The sequence below is a fragment of the Pseudophryne corroboree genome, chromosome 2 (assembly GCF_028390025.1).
Source record: "Pseudophryne corroboree isolate aPseCor3 chromosome 2, aPseCor3.hap2, whole genome shotgun sequence".
Classification (NCBI taxonomy): domain Eukaryota; kingdom Metazoa; phylum Chordata; class Amphibia; order Anura; family Myobatrachidae; genus Pseudophryne; species Pseudophryne corroboree.
In genome coordinates, this window is record NC_086445.1 from 588,113,682 (window position 1) to 588,137,251 (window position 23,570).

The window sequence follows — 23,570 nt, forward strand, 5'->3', positions numbered from 1 at the left end:
CCATCCCAAGTGCGGATTGTCTGCAATTCTTGTTTATAGTTATTGCCTAACTAAAGGGTTATTGTTGAGCCATCTGTTGAGAGGCTCTGTTATATTTCATACTGTTAACTGGGTATAGTATCACGAGTTATACGGTGTGATTGGTGTGGCTGGTATGAGTCTTACCCGGGATTCAAAATCCTTCCTTATTGTGTCAGCTCTTCCGGGCACAGTATCCTAACTGAGGTCTGGAGGAGGGTCTTAGTTGGAGGAGCCAGTGCACACCAGGTAGTCCTAAAGCTTTCTTTAGTTGTGCCCAGTCTTCTGCGGAGCCGCTAATCCCCATGGTCCTTACGGAGGCTCAGCATCCACTACGGACTACGAGAAATAGATTTACCGGTGAGTAAAATCTTATTTTCTGCTGTGGGGTACACTGGACTCCACAAGGAATAACATCGGGGTGTAGAGTAGGATCTTGATCCTAGGCACCAACAGGCTCATAGCTTTGACTGTTCCCAAGATGCATAGCGCCGCCTCCGCTATAACCCCGCCTCCGTGCACAGGAGCTCAGTTTTGTAGTTGGTGCCTTGCAGTAAGCAGGCATACAACAGGGGAGCTGCTCCAGCAGCCCTAGGAAAAGCATATTTCAGAAGAAGAGAAAAGACTTCAAGGGCTGCAGCAGTGACTAGATGTCAGACAGGCATCCCCTGCTGCAGCTCCATCACCCCCCAGCGGCGCTGTATACTCCTGTGCCCTGGTTGCCGGGTAACTACAGGGGAGGTAAGAGGTCTTTTTAGCCCGCTGTAATAGCGATCCGGCGCGGCCGGTGGGAGCCGGGCCGAGCGCACGCTGGCGTGGACACTGTAAGGGGCAGACGCTACACTAGCCACCAGGACACTAGGCACAGGTCGGTTTTCTTCAAAAAATGTTTGACTACAGCCCGCAGCGCCCGGTGGGTAAGCCAACAAGGGGGATAAGGCTTTGACCTGTAGCCCCTCCCCTAGCCTCAGGGCGCCATTTAGGCAAATGTTCCCCGCCGTGGAGCTGCATATCTCTCTCTCTCTCCCTCACTCCCTGTCAGTCATGGTTTTGCAGTTGGGCAAAACCATGTGCACTGCAGGGGGGGCAGATATAACATTTGCAGAGAGAGTTAGATTTGGGTGGGTTATTTTGTTTCTGTGCAGGGTAAATACTGGCTGCTTTATTTGTACACTGCAATTTAGATTGCAGATTGAACTCACCACACCCAAATCTATCTCTCTTTGCACATGTTATATTTGCCTCCCCTGCAGTGCACATGGTTTTGCCCAACTGCTAACAAAGTTCCTGCTGTGATCAACTCAGAATTACCCCCATTGTGACTTTCTGTGTGTGCATGTAGCTGCTGAGTGTCTGCCATTTCGTGTATTTCACTCAGCCTGATAAACCTATATTCTGTAACCTGAGGGGGCTCAGTGCGTCAGGTTTATTAGTGGATATAGGTGTTTCACAAGTCATACCTACTGTGTATTTTTCTCTGACTTCTAGTCACCGTATATATCTCTTGGATTCCTGGCTTGTGCTGAAACACTATACTGGGAGTTCTTGCTAGATATGGTGCTGCTAATATTGTACTAGGTTGCCGGATATTGAGCTTATTATGTCAGCTACAAGGGGCTTTCCCCCCCGTCTCCCTGCGGCTCCCCCCCCCCCCCCCCCCCCCCCCTCGCCGCCTCTGGGTCTGCATCTCATTCCGACATCATTTTGGTTTCGACTTAAACACATGGATCGGCAGCTATTCCGGCCGATCCACGTGCTTTTCGCCATGTCGAAAATTTTTGGAAAATATTGTATAGGTTGAATCAGGATTCGACCTTAAAAAGTCGAAAACTGCCTTCTTTTCGACAGACGGCAGTTTTCCACTTCAATTTAATATACCCCTGAGTATTGATATATCTGGACCTTAGTTACTTCCTAGGTGGGAGTATTGTGGACTAATATATACATTTAAAAAGATAAAACAAAATAAAGTTTTGCAGCTGTTAATCTGTATACTGCGATTAAAGCTGTGTGTGTGTGTGTGTGTGTGTGTGTGTATGCATGTGTGTGTATATGAAAAAAAAATAAAATAGTGCTTTTCTGGGAATATTTAATACTGATGCAAACTGCCCCGTGTGACTATAGGTCCGTATTCACAGGCAGATCTGGGGAGTGATGTGTGCTGAGCGAACCGCTCAGCACACATCTCTCCCCCAGCTCAGCACAGCGCGATGTGTGCGGAGCGTGCGGGGGGAGACGGGGGGCCGCTCATTTCACTCAGCGGGTGAAATGAGCGACCTGCTAGATTGAGCCTGCATGCAAGACAATATAGCGATGCGCAGGGCTGCGCATCGCTGTGGGGGGTACACATTGAGCGATCATGCTTAAAATCTAAGCAACCTAGTCAGATTGCTTAGGTTATCGCTCCGTGAGTACCCCCCTTTAGGGGTTGTTGAGAAGATCTGAATTTACGTCAGAATTGGATTACCGTTTTATGTAATCTACCCAACACTACTACCGGTAGGACCAGAAAACTTGAATACTTATCTTCAAATAAAAAATAGATTTGCAGTTTCATGTTTAAAGTCTGGGCGCTGTTTTGTATTAGGGCTTCATATGGAATGTAGTTAATATACCAACTGTTGGGATCCCGGAGTTCAGGTTCCTGACGCCGGAATTCTGACAGCTGGTAAAATGCTGGCGATCGGAATACCAACAACTCCCCGGTATTCCCACTCAGGTTGTGAGTCCACACCACCCAAGGAGGATAATAGAACCGGTGCCAAGCAAAGCTCGCCACCAGGCCCAAATCGTGGCGAGCCCGCAAGGGGACTTGCTGCGCTCGCTGGTGGGATACGGACAGCTGACATCCCGTCAGCCAGGATATCAACAGAGCCCCTTCATACAACATTTAGAATTCCTATTTTCTCTAACGTCCTAGAGGATGCTGGGACTCTGTAAGGACCATGGGGATAGACGGGCTCCGCAGGAGACATGGGCACTTAAAGAAAGACTTTGACTCTGGGTGTGCACTGGCTCCTCCCTCTATGCCCCTCCTCCAGACCTCAGTTTGATACTGTGCCCAGTGGAGACTAGGTGCATTTCAGGAGCTCTTCTGAGTTTCCTGTAAGAAAGCATTTTTGTTAGGTTTTTTATTTTCAGGGAGCCTGCTGGCAACAGACTCCCTGCATCGAGGGACTGAGGAGAGAGAAACAGACCCACTTCTCTGAGTTCAGGGCTCTGTTTCTTAGGCTACTGGACACCATTAGCTCCAGAGGGATCGGTACGCAGGTCTAACCCTCGCCGTCCGTCCCAGAGCCGCGCCGCCGTCCTCCTCGCAGAGCCGGAAGAAAGAAGCCGGGTGAGTATGTGAGGAAAAGACCCATCTGAGGCGGCAGAAGACACTTGAATCTTCACTGAGGTAACGCACAGCACTGCAGCTGTGCGCCATTGCTCCCTTTCACCTCACACACTCCGGTCACTGTAAGGGTGCAAGGGGGGGCGCCCTGGGCAGCAAAATAAACCTGTCTTATGGCACAGATGTATATATACATGTACAGCTGGGCACTGTACATGTATAAAAAGAGCCCCCGCCATTTATTGAAAAAATTGAGCGGGACAGAAGACCGCCGCCGAGGGGGCGGGGCTTCTCCCCCAGCACTCACCAGCGCCATTTTTTCTCCACAGCACCGCTGAGAGGAAGCTCCCCGGACTCTCCCCTGCTTGACACACGGTGACGGATGGTTTTAAAGTAGAGGGAAGGGCACATAATTGGCGCAGATACATAAAACAGCGCTGCTGGGTAAACATTAATTTACTGTGTTATTCCTGGGTCATATAGCGCTGGGGTGTGTGCTGGCATACTCTCTCTCTCTCTCTCTCTCTCTCTCTCTCCAAAGGGCCTGGTGGGGAACCTGTCTTCAGAAAAGAGCTTCCCTGTGTGTGTGGTGTGTCGGTACGTGTGTGTCGACATGTCTGAGGTTGAGGGCTCACCTAAGGAGGAGGGGGAGTTTATGAATGTTAGGTCTCCGTCGGCGGTGCCGACGCCGGACTGGATGGATATTTGGAATGTTTTAAGTGCAAATGTTAATTTATTGCACAAAAGGCTAGACAAAGCCGAAGCTGGGGCACAGTCAGGGAGTCAACCCATGCCTGTCCCTATGTCGCCGGGACCTTCGAGGTCTCAGAAGCGCCCACTATCCCAAATAGTTGACACAGATACCGACACGGATTCAGACTCCAGTGTCTATTACGATGATACAAAATTGCAGCCAAAGGTGGCTAAAGGTATTTGATATGATTATCGCAATAAAAGATGTGTTGCATATCACTGAGAAACCCCCTGTCCCTGACACGAGGGTACACATGTATAAAGGAAAGAAACCTGAGGTCTCCTTTCCCTCCTCACATGAGCTGAACGAAGTATGTGAAAAAGCGTGGGAGACTCCAGACAAAAAACTGCAGTTTCCCAAAAGGATCCTAACAGCGTATCCTTTCCCGTCGCAGGACAGGATACGGTGGGAATCCTCCCCTAGGGACGCGCTTATCAAAAAAGATAGCGCTTCCATCCCAAGATACGGCTACCCTCAAGGATCCTGCTGACCGCATGCAGGAGGTTACCTTGAAGTCCATTTACACACATTCTGGTACCTTACTCAGACCGGTTATTGCGTCGGCCTGGGTTTGTAGTGCTGTAGCAGCTTGGACAGATTCCTTATCAACGGATATTGAGACTCTTGATAAGGATACTATTTTATTGACCCTAGGGCATATAAAAGATGCGGTCTTTTATATGAGGGATGCTCAAAGAGACATTAGTTTACTGGGTTCCAGGATAAACGCTATGTCTATTTCTGCTAGGTGTGTCTTATGGACCCGACAGTGGACTGGTGATGCCGACTCCAAGAGACATATGGAGTTGTTTCCTTACAAGGGTGAGGAATTGTTTGGAGAGGGACTCTCGGACCTCGTCTCCACGGCTACGGCAGGTAAATCAAATTTTTTGCCATATATTCCCTCACAGTCTAAGAAAGCGCCTCATTATCAAATGCAGTCCTTTCGTTCCAATAAAAGCAAGAGAGCACGTGGATCGTCCTTTCTTGCCAGAGGTAAGGGCAGAGGGAAAAAGCTGCATAACACAGCTAGCTCCCAGGAACAGAAGTCCTACCCGGCCTCTGCAAAATCCACCGCATGACGCTGGGGCTCCCCTGAGGGAGTCGGCTCCTGTGGGGGCATGTTTTCGACTGTTCAGCCACTTCTGGGTCCACTCAGGTGGATCCATGGGCAATAGAAATAGTTTCCCAGGGTTACAAGCTGGAATTCGAAGAAGTGCCTCCTCGCCGGTTTTTCAAATCGACCCTACCGAAACAACCCCTGGAAAGGGAGGTAGTGTTGCATGCGATTCACAAATTGTGTCTTCAACAAGTGGTGGTAAAGGTTCCCCTGCTTCAAAGAGGACAGGGGTACTACTCAACTCTGTTTGTGGTTCCGAAACCGGACGGTTCGGTCAGACCCATTTTAAATTTAAAATCCCTGAACCTTTACTTAAAACGGTTCAAGTTCAAGATGGAATCACTCAGGGCGGTCATCGCCAGCCTAGAAGGGGGAGATTTTTTGGTATCTCTGGACATAAAGGATGCATACCTGCATGTCCCCATAAATCCTCCTCATCAGGCGTACCTGAGATTTGCGGTACAGGATTGTCATTACCACGGCCCCAAAAATTTTCACCAAGGTAATGGCGGAAATGATGGTGCTCCTGCACAAGCAGGGTGTCACGATTATCCCGTACTTGGACGATATCCTCCTAAAAGCGAGATCACGGGAGAAGTTGCTGAACAGCGTATCACTTTCACTGTAGGTGTTACAGCGACACGGCTGGATTCTCAATATTCCGAAGTCGCAGCTGAATCCTACAACTCGTCTGCCCTTCTTGGGCATGATTCTGGACACAGACCAGAAAAGGGTTTTTCTTCCGACGGAAAAAGCGCAGGAACTCATGACTCTAGTCATGAACCTGTTGAAACCAAAACAAGTGTCAGTACATCATTGCACTCAAGTTCTGGGAAAGATGGTGGCAACATACGAAGCCATTCCATGCAAGGACCTTCCAATGGGACCTATTGGGCAAATGGTCCGGGTCGCATCTGCAATTGCATCAGCGGATCACCCTGTACCCCAGGGCCAGAGTATCTCTCCTGTGGTGGCTAAACGGTGCTCACCTTCTAGAGGTTCGGCATTCAGGACTGGATCCTGGCGACCACGGACGCGAGCCTCCGAGGTTGGGGAGCAGTCACACAGGGAAGAAATTTCCAAGGACTTTGGTCCAGTCAAGAGACTTGTCTTCACATCAACATCCTGGAACTAAGGGCCATATACAACGCCCTACGTTAAGCGGAGATCTTACTTCGCAATCGACCAGTTCTGATCCAGTCAGACAACATCACCGCAGTAGCTCATGTAAACCGCCAAGGCGGCACAAGGAGCAGAGTGGCAATGGCGGAAGCCACAGAATTCTTCGCTGGGCGGAGAATCATGTAAGCGCTCTGTCAGCAGTGTTCATTCCGGGAGTGGACAACTGGGAAGCAGACTTCCTCAGCAGACCCGATCTGCATCCCTGAGAGTGGGGACTTCATCAGGAAGTCTTCGCGCAGATTGCAAGTCGGTGGGGACTACCCCAAATAGACATGATGGCATCCCGTCTCAACAAAAAGCTACAAAGGTATTGCGCCAGGTCAAGAGACCCTCAGGCGGTAGCTGTGGACGCCCTAGTGACACCGTGGGTGTTCCAGTCGGTATGTGTTTCCTCCTCTTCCTCTCATACCCAAGGTGTTGAGGATAATAAGAAAAAGAGGAGTGAACAATTCTCATTGTTCCAGATTGGCCACGAAGGACCTGGTATCCGGATCTGCAAGAAATGCTCACAGAAGATCCGTGGCCTCTTCCTCTAAGGCAGGACCTGTTACAACAAGGTCCCTGTCTGTTCCAAGACTTACCGCGGCTGCGTTTGACGGCATGGCGGTTGAACGCCGGATCCTAGCGGAAAAAGGTATTCCGGATGAGGTCATTCCTACGCTAATAAAGGCTAGGAAGGACGTGACGTCTAATCATTATCACCGAATATGGCGAAAATGTTTCTTGGTGTGATGCCAGGAATGCTCCTAGGAAGAATTCCATCTAGGCCGTTTTCTTCACTTCCTACAAACTGGAGTGAATTTGGGCCCAAACTTAGGCTCCATTAAGGTTCAGATTTCGGCCTTATCCATTTTCTTTCAAAAGGAATTGGCCTCTTTACCTGAAGTACAGACTTTTGTGAAGGGAGTACTGCATATTCAGCCTCCTTTTGTACCTCCGGTGGCGCCTTGGGACCTTAACGTGGTGTTAAGTTTCCTTAAGTCACATTGGTTTGAACCACTTAAAACAGTGGAGTTGAAATATCTCTCTTGGAAGGTGGTCATGTTGTTAGCCTTGGCTTCGGCTAGGCGAGTTTCAGAATTGGCGACTTTATCGCATAAAAGCCCCTATCTGGTTTTCCATATGGATAGAGCGGAGTTGCGGACCCATCCTCAATTCCTACCTAAGGTGGTCTCATTTTTTCATATGAACCAACCTATTGTCGTACCTGTGGCTACACGTGACTTGGAGGATTCAGAGTCCCTTGATGTGGTCAGGGCTTTGAAAATTTACGTGGCCAGAACGGCTAGGATCAGAAAAACAGAAGCACTGTTTGTCCTGTATGCAGCCAACAAGGTTGGCGGCCCTGCTTTAAAGCAGACTATTGCTCGCTGGATCTGTAACACTATTCAGCAGGCGCATTCTACGGCAGGATTGCCGTTACCGAAATCGGTTAAGGCCCATTCCTCTAGGAAGGTGGGCTCGTCTTGGGCGGCTGCCCGAGGGGTCTCTGCATTACAGCTGTGCCGAGCTGCTACTTGGTCGGGGTCAAACACCTTTGCAAAGTTCTATAAGTTTGATACCCTGGCTGAGGAGGACCTCCTGTTTGCTCAATCGGTGCTGCAGAGTCATCCGCCCTCTCCCGCCCGTTTGGGAGCTTTGGTATAATCCCCATGGTCCTTACGGAGTCCCAGCATCCTCTAGGACGTTAGAGAAAATAAGATTTTAAACCTACCGGTAAATCTTTTTCTGTAGTCCGTAGAGGATGCTGGGCGCCCGTCCCAAGTGCGGACTACTTCTGCAAGACTTGTATATAGTTATTGCTTACATAAGGGTTATGTTATGGTTTCATCGGTTTTGGGCCGATGATATGTTCTTCATACTGTTAACTAGATAATATATCGCAAGTTATACGGTGTGATTGGTGTGACTGGTATGAATCTTGCCCTTGGATTACAAAAATCCTTTCCTTGTACTGTCCGTCTCCTCTGGGCACAGTTTCTCTAACTGAGGTCTGGAGGAGGGGCATAGAGGGAGGAGCCAGTGCACACCCAGAGTCAAAGTCTTTCTTTAAGTGCCCATGTCTCCTGCGGAGCCCGTCTATCCCCATGGTCCTTACGGAGTCCCAGCATCCTCTACGGACTACGAGAAAAAGATTTACCGGTAGGTTTAAAATCTTATTTTTTTTAATTAGACCCTTCTAAACGTCTTAACTTTATCTTTACCAATTATTTTGGCGTCTTGACAGTTTTTCAATGTTTTGTATATATCCAGTTATTGGTCTTCTGAAATTGTCATACCTCCCTTTGTTACATTAAATATATTCTAACTGTAGCCCATGTCTCTCCTCTCCAGCCCATGGAACATTTCTTGGTCATATCCGACTAGAGCCCCACAAGCCTCAACAGATCCCTATTGATTCCACAGTTTCATTTGGCGCTTCAACACGAATGTATACTCTTCGTGAGAAGCCTCAAACTCTTCCATCTGCTTTGAAAGGGGATGATAAAGCTGGAGATGATGATGAGCTAAAAGGTCTTCTGGGCCTTCCAGAAGAGGAGACCGAGCTTGATGTGAGTAATACTATATAACGTGGACCAAACACAAGTCCACATTTGATTATGTAACACTGCAAACATGATTTAGATTTACTACATACACATCATTTTATTAATACTTTTTATATCCATTCTTTTTGTACCTTGTAGCACGACTTCAGTAGAAAAATACTTTTCGAAATATAAGATCTGTTCTTAGGCATTGTCTGTTTCTAATCTTAATCACAGCTTTTAATGATTTTAATTTAGGTAGTTGAAAAATTATGCGATACTGAACACTTCAACAGTATTAGACCAGATGAGTTATTTTAGTGATTTGTGATATGGATCATTGTCTAATGTGGTGATAAAGGGCTTGTGTGTTTGATTTTAAGGCGTTCCGCAATGACTAGGTACGAAATTCAGTTTAGTACAATATGCCACCTGATCGCTGGTAATGGGTGCGGTCACAATGTGCTACATCACTTGTTTACAAAAATGCTCTATGTACCACTACTATAATGACTCTTCCATTAGCCACATCACAAATGTTCACCACTTACATTGCACAATACTTTTGATTTTAAAATTCTTAATGATACTTTTTCTTTTTAATTGGGAGCAGTTGGGTCCTTTGCTTTGTATAGCTTTTGCACTTACAGTACGTACTAACCAACTCTGTTTACTTTGAAGAATCTAACAGAGTTCAACACAGCCCACAACAAGAGAATATCGACACTTACCATTGAAGAGGGTAACTTGGACATCCAGAGGTCTAGGAGGAAGAAGAGGAATTATCGTGTCGCCTTCAGTGAGGATGACGAAATTATTAATCCAGGTGAGCATACTAATTTGCAAAGGGACTTTTACAGACACTTTGAAACTAAACATCTATCATAATTTTAATGCAGAAAAAATTCACTAATGGAATAAACTTAATGCTTTAGGTCCCAGGAATCCTTTAGTAGTATTTATTATATAAAATGTGTTGTGTGTGAGAAGATATGTTCTTCTTAGGCTCTTGCATGGCTTGATGGATCATGACCAAACTTTGTACACACACCCTTCATTATTCAACTTTAAAGACTGGCAGGGTTTCAACTAAAAAAAGCCATCCCTGCCAGGGCCATATATCTTCTATATAAAATTTGTTGGTCTGTTTGTCTGGTTATGCATTGGGGCTCCCCTGTAATGTTTGGCATGAAACCAGTGTGAGGTGGTGGTCCACTTGGATCCTGCCCAGGTTTTTGGGGTGTTGGGGTCCCCGTGGAGCTCACGGTGGAATGCGTGAGGTAGAACTTTGACCCAGGGAGCCTGTTCTGCGCCTTCCACTTGCTGGATTTTGAGGAAAACTTCAGAGTGGTAACATTGGATCCCAGAAGACCTACTAGGGGGTTTGGGTGTTTGTGTACGCTGGGTAGAACTTTGACACAAGGAGTTTGTTCTGGGCCTTCCACTGGATGGATTTGGATGAAAACTTTACTAACTGACTGAAATAACCATAAATCAATGAACTAAAATAACTGACCGATATGAAGGCTGGAAGACAAAAAAAAAGTTGTGTACCTTGGAATAGCAACATCGATAACAGAAGGAAAACTTTAAATCCATTTTGCAATGAAAGTGATAATAAAACTGAACAGAAAGAGAAGCTAGGGACCAGGGCTACTGGCAAAAACAAAAAGGGCTGCGGCAGCCACCTAATGGTTGTGTTTGAAGAGCTACAAAGTCACAAGTTATTTTTAATATGTTGACATATACATCCAGCTCATTTACTTAACTATACAATTGAAACCCATTTTTCCACAGGGAATAACTTGGGTATGGCTGTGGAGACCAGCACTGGCACCAAACATCTTAAGCTTGTGAGCCTCCCAGGATGCACTGGGCTCCTCTCTCCTCATACCTTGCCCCCATGCTCAGGCACTTCAGTGTTTATATTCAGTGCCAGTAGGATCTGGTCACAACTGATTTTTCTTTGATTTTTTGAGCATTCAGCGCGGATGCTCCTACACCCCCTTTGGGCCGCGACACCACGAGTGGGTCAGTGATTTCGGCGGGACCCCCTGACATACTTCTAGTAGCAGGAGGAACATAGGACACCCAAGGGACTGCACCGGACGCATAGGGAGACGGGTAGGGCGGGTTCCTGTACACTGCACAGTCCTTATGCCGCTGGTACCGGGAGATGATCCGGCAGCTCTGACGTGTTTCCGGATCATGGCGCAACCTGCTGGGTCCCTTTTACAGGTCAGGAGTACCTGTGGTAGCTAGCTGTAATAATGGATAGCAACGCTAACCCAACATGGGACAGCAATAGCAGACCCAACCAAGAACACTTATAACCAGGTAAGCAGGAATTCGAAGCACTGAGGCGGGCGCCCAGTATCCACTACGGACTACGAGAAAAGGAATTACCGGTAGGTATTAAATGCCTTTCTCTATCGTCCTAGTGGATGCTGGGGTTCCTGAAAGGACCATGGGGGATAGCGGCTCCGCAGGAGACAGGGCACAAAAAGTAAAGCTTTTCCAGATCAGGTGGTGTGCACTGGCTCCTCCCCCTATGACCCTCCTCCAGACTCCAGTTAGATTTTTGTGCCCGGCCGAGAAGGGTGCAATCTAGGTGGCTCTCCTAAAGAGCTGCTTAGAAAAAGTTTTAGCTTAGGTTTTTTATTTTACAGTGAGTCCTGCTGGCAACAGGATCACTGCAACGAGGGACTGAGGGGAGAAGAAGTGAACTCACCTGCGTGCAGGATGGATTGGCTTCTTGGCTACTGGACATCAGCTCCAGAGGGACGATCACAGGTACAGCCTGGATGGTCACCGGAGCCGCGCCGCCGGCCCCCTTGCAGATGCTGAAGTCAGAAGAGGTCCAGAATCGGCGGCTGAAGACTCCTGCAGTCTTCTAAAGGTAGCGCACAGCACTGCAGCTGTGCGCCATTTTCCTCTCAGCACACTTCACACGCAGTCACTGAGGGTGCAGGGCGCTGGGGGGGGGCGCCCTGGGAGGCAAATGTAACCTATATAAAGGCTAAAAATACCTCACATATAGCCCCCAGAGGCTATATGGAGATATTTAACCCCTGCCTGGATTCACTAAATAGCGGGAGACGAGCCCGCCAAAAAAGGGGCGGGGCCTATCTCCTCAGCACACGGCGCCATTTCCTCTCACAGCTCCGCTGGTCAGGACGGCTCCCAGGTCTCTCCCCTGCACTGCACTACAGAAACAGGGTAAAACAGAGAGGGGGGGCAAATTTATGGCGATATTTTGATATATATAAAGCAGCTATAAGGGAGCACTTATTATAAGGCTATCCCTGATATATATAGCGCTTTTGGTGTGTGCTGGCAAACTCTCCCTCTGTCTCCCCAAAGGGCTAGTGGGTCCTGTCTTCGTTAGGAGCATTCCCTGTGTGTCTGCTGTGTGTCGGTACGTGTGTGTCGACATGTATGAGGACGATATTGGTGTGGAGGCGGAGCAATTGCCAAATATGAGGATGTCACCCCCTAGGGAGTCGACACCAGAATGGATGCCTTTATTTATGGAACTACGGGATAGTGTCAACACGCTAAAGCAGTCGTTTGACGACATGAGACGGCCGGACAATCAATTAGTGCCTGTCCAGGCGACTCAAACACCGTCAGGGGCTGTGAAACGCCCTTTGCCTCAGTCGGTCGACACAGACCCAGACACAGGCACTGACTCCAGTGGTGACGGTGACGAATCAACCGTATTTTCCAGTAGGGCCACACGTTATATGATTTTGGCAATGAAGGAGGCGTTACATTTAGCTGATACTACAGGTACCACTAAACAGGGTATTATGTGGGGTGCGAAAAAACTACCTATAGTTTTTCCTGAATCAGAAGAATTAAATGACGTGTGTAATGAAGCGTGGGTTGCCCCTGATAAAAAGCTGATAATCTCAAAGAAATTATTGGCATTATACCCTTTCCCGCCAGAGGTTAGGGAGCGCTGGGAAACACCTCCTAGGGTGGACAAGGCGCTAACACGCTTATCTAAACAAGTGGCGTTACCCTCTCCTGAGACGGCCGCACTTAAAGATCCATCAGATAGGAGGATGGAAAATATCCAAAAAAGTATATACACACATGCAGGTGTTATACTACGACCAGCTATAGCGACTGCCTGGATGTGCAGTGCTGGGGTAGTTTGGTCAGAGTCCCTGATTGAAAATATTGATACCCTGGACAGGGACAATATTTTACTGTCGTTAGAACAAATAAAGGATGCATTTCTTTATATGCGTGATGCACAGAGGGATATCTGCACACTGGCATCACGGGTAAGTGCTATGTCCATTTCGGCCAGAAGAGCTTTATGGACGCGACAGTGGACAGGCGATGCGGATTCAAAACGGCACATGGAAGTTTTGCCGTATAAAGGGGAGGAGTTATTTGGAGTCGGTCTATCAGATTTGGTGGCCACGGCTACAGCCGGGAAATCCACCTTTCTACCTCAAGTCACTCCCCAACAGAAAAAGGCACCGACTTTTCAACCGCAGCCCTTTCGTTCCTTTAAAAATAAGAGAGCAAAGGGCTATTCATATCTGCCACGAGGCAGAGGTCGAGGGAAGAGACACCAACAGGCAGCTCCTTCCCAGGAACAGAAGCCCTCCCCGGCTTCTACAAAAGCCTCAGCATGACGCTGGGGCTTCTCAAGCGGACTCGGGGACCGTGGGCGGTCGTCTCAAAAATTACAGCGCGCAGTGGGCTCACTCGCAGGTAGATCCCTGGATCCTGCAGATAATATCTCAGGGGTACAGGTTGGAATTAGAGACAGATCCACCTCGCCGTTTCCTGAAGTCTGCTTTACCAACGTCCCCCTCCGAAAGGGAGACGGTTTTGGAAGCCATTCACAAGCTGTACTCTCAGCAGGTGATAGTCAAGGTACCTCTTCTACAACAAGGGAAGGGGTATTATTCCACTCTTTTTGTGGTACCGAAGCCGGATGGCTCGGTAAGGCCTATTCTAAATCTGAAGTCCTTGAACCTGTACATAAAGAAGTTCAAGTTCAAAATGGAGTCACTCAGAGCAGTGATAGCGAACCTGGAAGAGGGGGACTTTATGGTATCCTTGGACATCAAGGATGCGTATCTCCACGTTCCAATTTACCCCTCACACCAGGGGTACCTCAGGTTCGTTGTACAAAACTGTCACTATCAGTTTCAGACGCTGCCGTTCGGATTGTCCACGGCACCTCGGGTCTTTACAAAGGTAATGGCCGAGATGATGATTCTTCTTCGAAGAAAAGGCATATTAATTATCCCATACTTGGACGATCTCCTAATAAGGGCAAGGTCCAGAGAACAGCTAGAGATGGGATTAGCACTGTCTCAAGAAGTGCTAAAACAGCACGGGTGGATTCTGAATATTCCAAAATCCCAGTTAATGCCGACAACTCGTCTGCTGTTCCTAGGGATGATTCTGGACACGGTTCAGAAAAAGGTTTTTCTCCCGGAGGAAAAAGCCAAGGAGTTATCCGAGCTTGTCAGGAACCTCCTAAAACCAGGAAAGGTGTCGGTACATCAATGCACAAGAGTCCTGGGAAAAATGGTGGCTTCTTACGAAGCAATTCCATTCGGCAGATTCCACGCAAGAATTTTCCAAAGGGATCTGTTGGACAAATGGTCAGGGTCGCATCTTCAGATGCACCTGCGGATAACCCTGTCTCCAAGGACAAGGGTGTCTCTTCTGTGGTGGTTGCAGAGTGCTCATCTATTGGAGGGCTGCAGATTCGGCATACAGGATTGGATCCTGGTGACCACGGACGCCAGCCTGAGAGGCTGGGGAGCAGTCACACAAGGAAGAAACTTCCAGGGAGTATGGACGAGCCTGGAAACGTCTCTTCACATAAACATTCTGGAACTAAGAGCAATATACAATGCTCTAAGCCAGGCGGAACCTCTGCTTCAGGGAAAACCGGTGTTGATCCAGTCGGACAACATCACGGCAGTCGCCCATGTGAACAGACAGGGCGGCACAAGAAGCAGGAGTGCAATGGCAGAAGCTGCAAGGATTCTTCGCTGGGCAGAGAATCATGTGATAGCACTGTCAGCAGTGTTCATCCCGGGAGTGGACAACTGGGAAGCAGACTTCCTCAGCAGACACGATCTTCACCCGGGAGAGTGGGGACTTCATCCAGAAGTCTTCCACATGCTGGTAACCCGTTGGGAAAGACCAATGGTGGACATGATGGCGTCTCGCCTCAACAAAAAACTGGACAGGTATTGCGCCAGGTCAAGAGATCCGCATGCAATAGCTGTGGACGCGCTGGTAACGCCTTGGGTGTACCAGTCGGTGTATGTGTTTCCTCCTCTGCCTCTCATACCAAAAGTACTGAGAATTATACGGCAAAGAGGCGTAAGAACGATACTAGTGGTTCCGGATTGGCCAAGAAGGACTTGGTACCCGGAACTTCAAGAGATGATCACGGAAGATCCGTGGCCTCTACCTCTAAGGAGGGACTTGCTTCAGCAGGGTCCCTGTCTGTTTCAAGACTTACCGCGGCTGCGTTTGACGGCATGGCGGTTGAACGCCGGATCCTAAAGGAAAAAGGCATGCCGGAAGAAGTCATTCCTACTTTGATTAAAGCAAGGAAGGAAGTAACCGTGCAACATTATCACCGAATTTGGCGAAAATATGTTGCGTGGTGCGAAGATCGGAGTGCTCCGACGGAGGAATTTCAACTGGGTCGATTCCTACATTTCCTGCAGTCAGGATTGTCTATGGGTCTCAAATTGGGATCTATTAAGGTTCAAATTTCGGCCCTGTCGATTTTCTTTCAAAAAGAATTGGCTTCAGTCCCTGAAGTCCAGACCTTTGTTAAGGGAGTGCTGCATATACAGCCTCCTGTGGTGCCTCCAGTGGCACCGTGGGATCTCAATGTGGTTTTGGACTTTCTAAAATCTCATTGGTTTGAACCACTAAAAAAGGTGGATTTGAAATATCTCACATGGAAAGTGACCATGCTTCTAGCCCTGGCTTCGGCCAGGAGAGTATCAGAATTGGCAGCTTTATCTTACAAAAGCCCATATCTGATTTTCCATTCGGATAGGGCAGAACTGCGGACTCGTCCGCATTTTCTCCCTAAGGTGGTGTCAGCATTTCATCTGAACCAGCCTATTGTAGTGCCTGCGGCTACAAGTGACTTGGAGGACTCCAAGTTACTGGACGTTGTCAGAGCATTAAAAATATATATTGCAAGGACAGCTGGAGTCAGAAAATCTGACTCGTTGTTTATATTGTATGCACCCAACAAGATGGGTGCTCCTGCGTCTAAGCAGACGATTGCTCGTTGGATCTGTAGCACAATCCAACTTGCACATTCTGTGGCAGGCCTGCCACAGCCTAAATCTGTAAAGGCCCACTCCACAAGGAAGGTGGGCTCATCTTGGGCGGCTGCCCGAGGGGTCTCGGCATTACAACTTTGCCGAGCAGCTACGTGGTCAGGGGAGAACACGTTTGTAAAATTTTACAAATTTGATACTCTGGCTAAGGAGGACCTGGAGTTCTCTCATTCGGTGCTGCAGAGTCATCCGCACTCTCCCGCCCGTTTGGGAGCTTTGGTATAATCCCCATGGTCCTTTCAGGAACCCCAGCATCCACTAGGACGATAGAGAAAATAAGATTTTACTTACCGATAATTCTATTTCTCGGAGTCCGTAGTGGATGCTGGGCGCCCATCCCAAGTGCGGATTATCTGCAACAAGTGTACATAGTTATTGTTAACTAATTCGGGTTATTGTTGAAGGAAGCCATCTTTCAGAGGCTCCGCTGTTATCATACTGTTAACTGGGTTTAGATCACAAGTTGTACGGTGTGATTGGTGTGGCTGGTATGAGTCTTACCCGGGATTCAAAATCCTCCCTTATTGTGTACGCTCGTCCGGGCACAGTACCTAACTGGAGTCTGGAGGAGGGTCATAGGGGGAGGAGCCAGTGCACACCACCTGATCTGGAAAAGCTTTACTTTTTGTGCCCTGTCTCCTGCGGAGCCGCTATCCCCCATGGTCCTTTCAGGAACCCCAGCATCCACTACGGACTCCGAGAAATAGATTTATCGGTAAGTAAAATCTTATTATTTTCTCTAACGTCCTAGTAGATACTGGGGTGACATTAGTACCATGGGGAAGTCCCAAAGCTCCCAGAACGGGTGGGAGAGTGCCAAGACCCCTGTAAAACTGCCACGGTGTCGAACCTGTAGAATTTTACTAACATGTTTGAAACAGACCAAGTAGCTACCCGACACAACTGTAAGGCGGAGATGCCCCGGGCAGCTGCCCAGGAAGAACCCACCGACCGCGTGGAGTGGGCCTGGATAGAACTCTGAAGCGGCAATGCTGCCGAAGAATAGGCTTGTTGAATGGTCAACCTGAGCCAATGAGCAATGGACTGCTTAGAAGCAGGACAACCAATTTTGATAGCATCATAAAGGGAAAAAAAGGAGTCAGACTTCCTCTGACAAGCTGTCCTCTTGACGTAAATCCTCAAAGCCCTCACAACATCCAAGGACTTTGGAGCAACCGATGTGTCAGACAGTACCAGACCACTATCGGTTGATTAATATGCAAAGTAGATACCACTTTCGGCAAAAACTGCGGGCGAGTCCTGAGTTCTGCCCTGTCCTCGTGAAATATCAAATATGGGCTCTTACAGGATAAGGCCCCCAATTCTGATACATGTCTTGCAGAGGCTAAAACCAGCAACTACCACGTTAGATATTTCAAGTCTACCCTGTGTAAGGGTTCAAATCAGTCCATCTGGAGAAAAATCAAGACCACATTGAGATCCCATGGAGCTGTGGGAGTCGCAAAGGGTGGCTGAATATGAAGAACACCCTTGAGGAAAGTCTGTACTTCTGGTAGTACCGCTAGTTGTTTCTGGAAGAAGCTAGAGAGAGCCGAAATCGGAACTTTGATGGAGCCTAACCGTATACCCTTATCCACACCTGCTTGCAAAAAAAGTAGAAAACGTCCAAGTCAAAATTCCCAGGAGGCTATTTTCTACCCTCGCACCATGAGACATATTTCTTCCAGATACAGGGGTAATGATTGAACGTGACCACCTTACGGGCCTGGACCATAGTGGAAACAACCTTGGATGGGAGACCTTTTCTAGTCGGGATCTCCCTCTCAACTTCTAAGCCGTCAAACGTAGTCGCAGTAAGTCTGGATAGACGAATGGTCCTTGTTAAAGAAGGTCCTTGAGTAGCGGCAGAGGCCAGGGTTTCTCCAGAGACATGGTCAGGAGGTCCACATACCAGGCCCGTCGAGGCCAATCCGGGGCAATTAGAATTGCCTGAATGCTTTCCCTTTTGAGTCTTTTTAGAACTCTTGGAATGCGAGGGATTGGAGGAAATAGGTATACAAACTGGTAGTTCCACGGAGCCATCGGAGGGTCTACTGCTGCAGCCCGCGGATTCCTCATTCTGGAAGAGCTTGTTGAGACGAGAACATCAGGTCTATCTGCGGACAGCCCCACCGGTGATCCAGTTGGTGGAACACCTGAGGGTGGAGGTTGTGCCTGCTGAGGAAGTCTGCTTCCCAGTTGTCCACTCCTGGAATGAATATGACTGAGATGGTGCTTGCGTTAGCTTCCACCCAGAGGAGTGTCCTTGACACCTCTAGTATTGCGGCCCTGCTTCTTGTTCCTCCCTCTCAGTTGATGTATGCCACCGCCGTGGCGTTGTCTGACTGTACCTGGATGGTCTGATTCCAAAGGAGATAGGAGGCTTGCAGACGAGCATTGTAAATTGCCCTGAGTTCCAGGATATTTATTTGAAGTGCAGATTCCTGACTCGACCATTTCCCCTGGAACTGGGCCGCCTGGGTCACAGCCGTCCAACACCGGAGGCTGGCATCCGTTGTCAGTAGAGGCCAAGACTATGTACTGAAACTCCGAACCTCCACCGGGTGAGAGACTTGTAGCCACCATAACAGGGAGATCCGTGCTTTTGGCGAAATAGTTATGCTCATGGACATGTGCAGGTGTGATCCTGACCACTCATCCAGAAGTTCCAGCTGGAACAGACACGCATGAAATCTGCCGTGCTGTAGTGCCTCGTAGGAGGCTACCATCTTGTCCAGCAAGCGAATGCAAAGATGAATTGAGATCTTGCAGGGTCTGAGCACCGAGCGGACCATAGCCTGGATTGACTCCCATCTTGCGCAATTGCAGCATCATCTTTGCCATGACTTTTGTGAATACCCTTGGAGCTGTGGAGAGACCAAAGGGTAAGGACTGGAAGTGGTGATCCAGTACAGTGAACCGAGGTACGCCTGATGAGGGGGACATATTGGGATATGAAGGTATGCATCCTTGATATCCAGGGATACCAGGAACTCCCTCTCCTCCAGACCGGAGATCACAGCCCTTAAGGATTCCATTTTGAATTTTAACACATGAAGAGACGGGTTCAGGGATTTGAGGTTCAAGATCGTCCGTACCAAGCCGTCCGGCTTCGGAACCACAAAGTGGCTTTAGTAAAATCCCTTTGTGTGCAGCGGAGGAGGTACCGGATCAATAACTCCTGTGGAAAGCAGTTTTTGAATGGCTTTTTGCAAGGTAACTCTTGATACAAGAGAAGCTGGTAAGGGCGACCTTGAAGTTTCTGAGAGGTAGCGCCCTCTCTCTCTCTCTCTCTCTCTCTCTCTCTCTCTCTCTCTCTCTCTCTCTCTCTCTCTCTCTCTCTCTCTCTCTCTCTCTCTCTCTCATATATATTTTTATATATATATATATCTATCTCTATCCCAGCAGGACACCTGGAAGTCCTCTTGCTGCTGGGGTCGACCATCACGCAGAAGGCATCGTGGATGAGGATCTGGAGGCCTGGTCCAGAGCTCCAGCAGCTGCTGGTTTACGGGACTTACCGCAAGTTCCTCTAGCAGCATTGGATGCACCTCTGGCTCTGCCTCTGAATTTTGTCACACGAAAGGACTGCAGAGAGGGCCAAGGGTAGGGACGTCTAGCAGGAGGCGCAGCAGACTGCAGATTAGTAGACTTACCTACTGTCGCCTGAGATATCCACTTGTTCAGTTATTCTCCAAACAGTCCATCCCCTGTAAAAGGAAGGTTCTCAACACCTCTTTTGGAATCAGCATCTGCTGACCACTGCCGCAGCCACAGGGCTCTGCGAGCCGAGACTGCCATAGCCGTGGTACGGCCATTAAAGAGACATAATTCCTTTACTGCATCACTCCATAAAATTTGCAGCATCTTGGATATGCTGCAGTAGTGTAATGATCTCATCCTGAGGTAGGACCCATTTATTATATTATCGGACTATTTTACCATGGCCCTTGACATCCAACCGCAAGCAATAGTGGGGCGTTGGGCTGCTCCCACTGCAGAATCATCTGTGGCGGCAGATCAAGCTGAGATTTCTGATGCAGAATGCCTCTCAGTGGATGAGGAGGTAAACCCCACATTTCATGTGGCTGCATAAATTAGGGCGGTTAATTTCTCACTTCAATTAAACCTGTCTGAGGATCCTCTGCGCAAGCGACAGAAGGAAGTGGTAGCGGAGTTTCCACACTGATAACTTCTCGGAAGCTAGGAATGAGGCTTGGAAAACTCCTAAGAAATGTATGGTTCCTAAAAAGCTCACTCCTTTTTACCCGTTACCCGAATCTGACTGTGCAAAATGGGCAAAATCCACCTCCGGTAGGTGCTCGTGGGACACATTTAATTAAAAGTTCCATCCTCCATATCCCAACTGTGTCCTCTCTTAAGGAATTGCCGGATAGACAACTGGATGCGTGTCTTAAATCTTTGTACTCCCTTACAGGAGCCACAGCCAGACCGATTACGGATACAGCCTGGATATCTATTGTCATTAAAACTTGGGTTGACAACCTTGAACGCCACTTCATATCTGAGCCTACTACGGAACATTTGTCTCTTATTGCCAATGTCAGGGATGCGGCCTACTACGTTGGTGAGGCTGCTTGTCCTGTTTTACCTCCCAAAGCCTCCACTGTTTCCAATGCAGCACGCCGCATATTGTGGCTCTGTTCATGGAAAGCGGATTCGGATGCCACGAAGGTCCTGGAAGCTCTGCTGTACACGGGCAATTTCCTATTTGGACCGGAACTGTACAAGAGTGACGAGAAACTGGCAACCTCCAAGACAGCTTGCCTACCTTCGGCTTCTTCAGTGCGGCTTAGAACTTCGTCATTTTGGTGCACAGGGCAAAGCCAAGGGTCAGACCTTTCCATGTCCATCTCAAACAGTCAAGGCTTCCAAACCCAAAATGGGAATGGAAGGCCAACTTCTTCATATCGCCCATGCATGGTGTCAAATCACCACAGATGCCAGGGTCCAAGAAGTGGTCTTTCACAGGTGCACTCTCTCCTTCCTGAAGAGTCCCCCCAGACTTTACTTTCCTACCACTTAATCGACAGACCTTGGCAAAGCACAGGTGCTGAAGGGAGTCATTCTCTCTCTGCTACAGTTGGGTGTCTTTATCTCTGTTCCCGTTCTCAACAGGGCCAGGGATTCTATTCTACAATCTTTTTGGTTCAGAAATCAAATGGGTCATACCGCCCCATTCTAAATCTGAAGTTGCTCAACAAATACTGTATATCAAGGTACCCAAATTTTGTATGGTGATTCTCTGTTCCATTGTCCCAGTGATATTGTCGATACTATCTTAAACCATAAAGCTATACCTCTAGATACACTTTTACCGTGGAGCCGCTATGGCCGTTAGACTGAATACACGTGCTACGCACTTTGTACGCTATTTGCGTACAGAGTCCCGTACGTGGTACGTACTTGGCGTCCACACGCCGCGCTGAGTGTACAGAGTACGCACAGTGCACGCACACACAATTGCTAACCTTTAAACCTTGTTAGTGATACAATGTAATGATATGATTACACTTTAAACCCTTAGCAGCAAAGTACTGCAACGATGTTATACCTTAAACCTTAAGTAGCGCTGGCGGTATAAAGTACCCGCAGTGCGCACACCTTATCAATACTTAAAACCTTATACAGTTAAATATGCTTTAAACCCTTGCAGGAAAGTGAGGACACAACACCGATTTGTAGTTGTAACCACAGGGTTCTAAGGCCTCTGTGGGTTATTTCAAAAGGTAAAACAGTACAAATCATACACTACAGGCTAACAAGATAAATCTAAACAGAATAATGGCTACAGAGAATGTACATACGTGAGAATGTTCGCAAGCGCAACCCGGCCGGTCCTCCGCTTGTCAGGTAGAAAGCGTTGAGTCTTCTGACCAGCCAGGCAGCAACGGGCTTTTTATACACAACTTACATACATAATACAATGGTCACTGTAATCTCATTGTCCATTGGACACTGAGATGTGTCTTTTCATTACAGGAGAGGTCATAGGTTGATTTGAAAAGGTGGGCTATGTCTTTCTCAACTGCTCTTGTGGGTGGTATCCTCTGGATTCCCGCCGCATACATAATATACAGTAAATACAGTTAATATCTATATTCTACTTTTGCACATAACTATACGCTGGAACATGCGATATTTCTCTAACCAACACCGGAATGTTACCCTTAAAATACCCTACAGCTGGATACTAGACATCACCTTCCAACCTTTATCTGACCCTTCCTATCATGCAAAGGCGAATCCCTTAGTCCTGGAACTGTTTAAACTGTTGATACTCGCTGATGTGGTGTAGGGGAACTATGTGTACAAAATGCACTATTTGGGTTAAATATGTAATGTTCTAATAACCCTCCACGCGCTCACAAACTCCGCCGTAAATACCCATACCACGCGCATGATCGCAGGAGCGATCCTACGCAAATTGCGGATATGTGCACGCACGGCGGACCGAGTGCACGCGCAGCGGGCATGTGCATGGGGTTAGTACAGGGTGTATGCATTTCAATATTTTTCGACTTTGACACTAGCTATGCAGCCCAGGGATTATCTGGTCTCCCTGGATATACAGGATGTGTACCTAGAGCACCCTGTCATCACGGTATCTCCGCTTTGCTGTCGTACGTCAGCATTTCCAATTCCAAGGCCTTCCCTTCGGCCTGTCCACAGCTCCCAGTGTGTTCACCAAGCTCAAGGCGGGGATGGCGGCTCACTTCCAGAGACAGGGAATTCGAATACAATGTCATTCCAGCAGAATCTCGGATGGCTGATTAATTGGGCCAATTTCTTGCTCATCTTGTCTCAGAGGGTGCTCACCTAGGTGCGCTGCCATATGCCTACTTACAATGCATCTTCCTCAGGTCAAGGTGGCAGTAGTACAGTTGCTTATCCACAATCTACTTCACCAGCAACAAGTCTCGATCCATTCGACAATGCAGACCCTAGGTTCCATGGTATCCACCTTCGACATGGTGGAATACGCCTAATTTCACACCATGCCTCTACAGCACCTGATACTCTGTGAGGATACGGATTCTCTGATCGCTCAGGTAAACAATTCAGTAAAATGGCAAACACCCTTTATTGTAAATATACACACACAGTATACAATAACATTAACAATTGCAAGCCAGGATGGAATCTTACCAAGTTCCCACAGAAGTATAGGAGTACAGACACCTGTGGTCTTCTGCTGTTACACAACGATAATATTCCTGTGTATCCTGGCCTGGGATACCAGCTCGCACAG

At 48.1% G+C, this 23,570-nt stretch overlaps 1 protein-coding gene across 4 annotated transcripts in view; it reads left to right on the plus strand.

Annotated features, from left to right (window-relative positions):
• Nucleotides 1–23,570, plus strand: part of PPP1R8 (protein phosphatase 1 regulatory subunit 8) — an 81,199-nt gene that overhangs the window by 53,096 nt on the left and 4,533 nt on the right. For all 4 annotated transcript variants that reach the window (XM_063954548.1, XM_063954551.1, XM_063954549.1 and 1 more), the window contains 2 exons: nt 8,746–8,963; nt 9,621–9,765. In XM_063954548.1, coding sequence (XP_063810618.1) covers nt 8,746–8,963; nt 9,621–9,765 — 363 coding nt within the window. The remainder of the gene's footprint in view (nt 1–8,745; nt 8,964–9,620; nt 9,766–23,570) is intronic.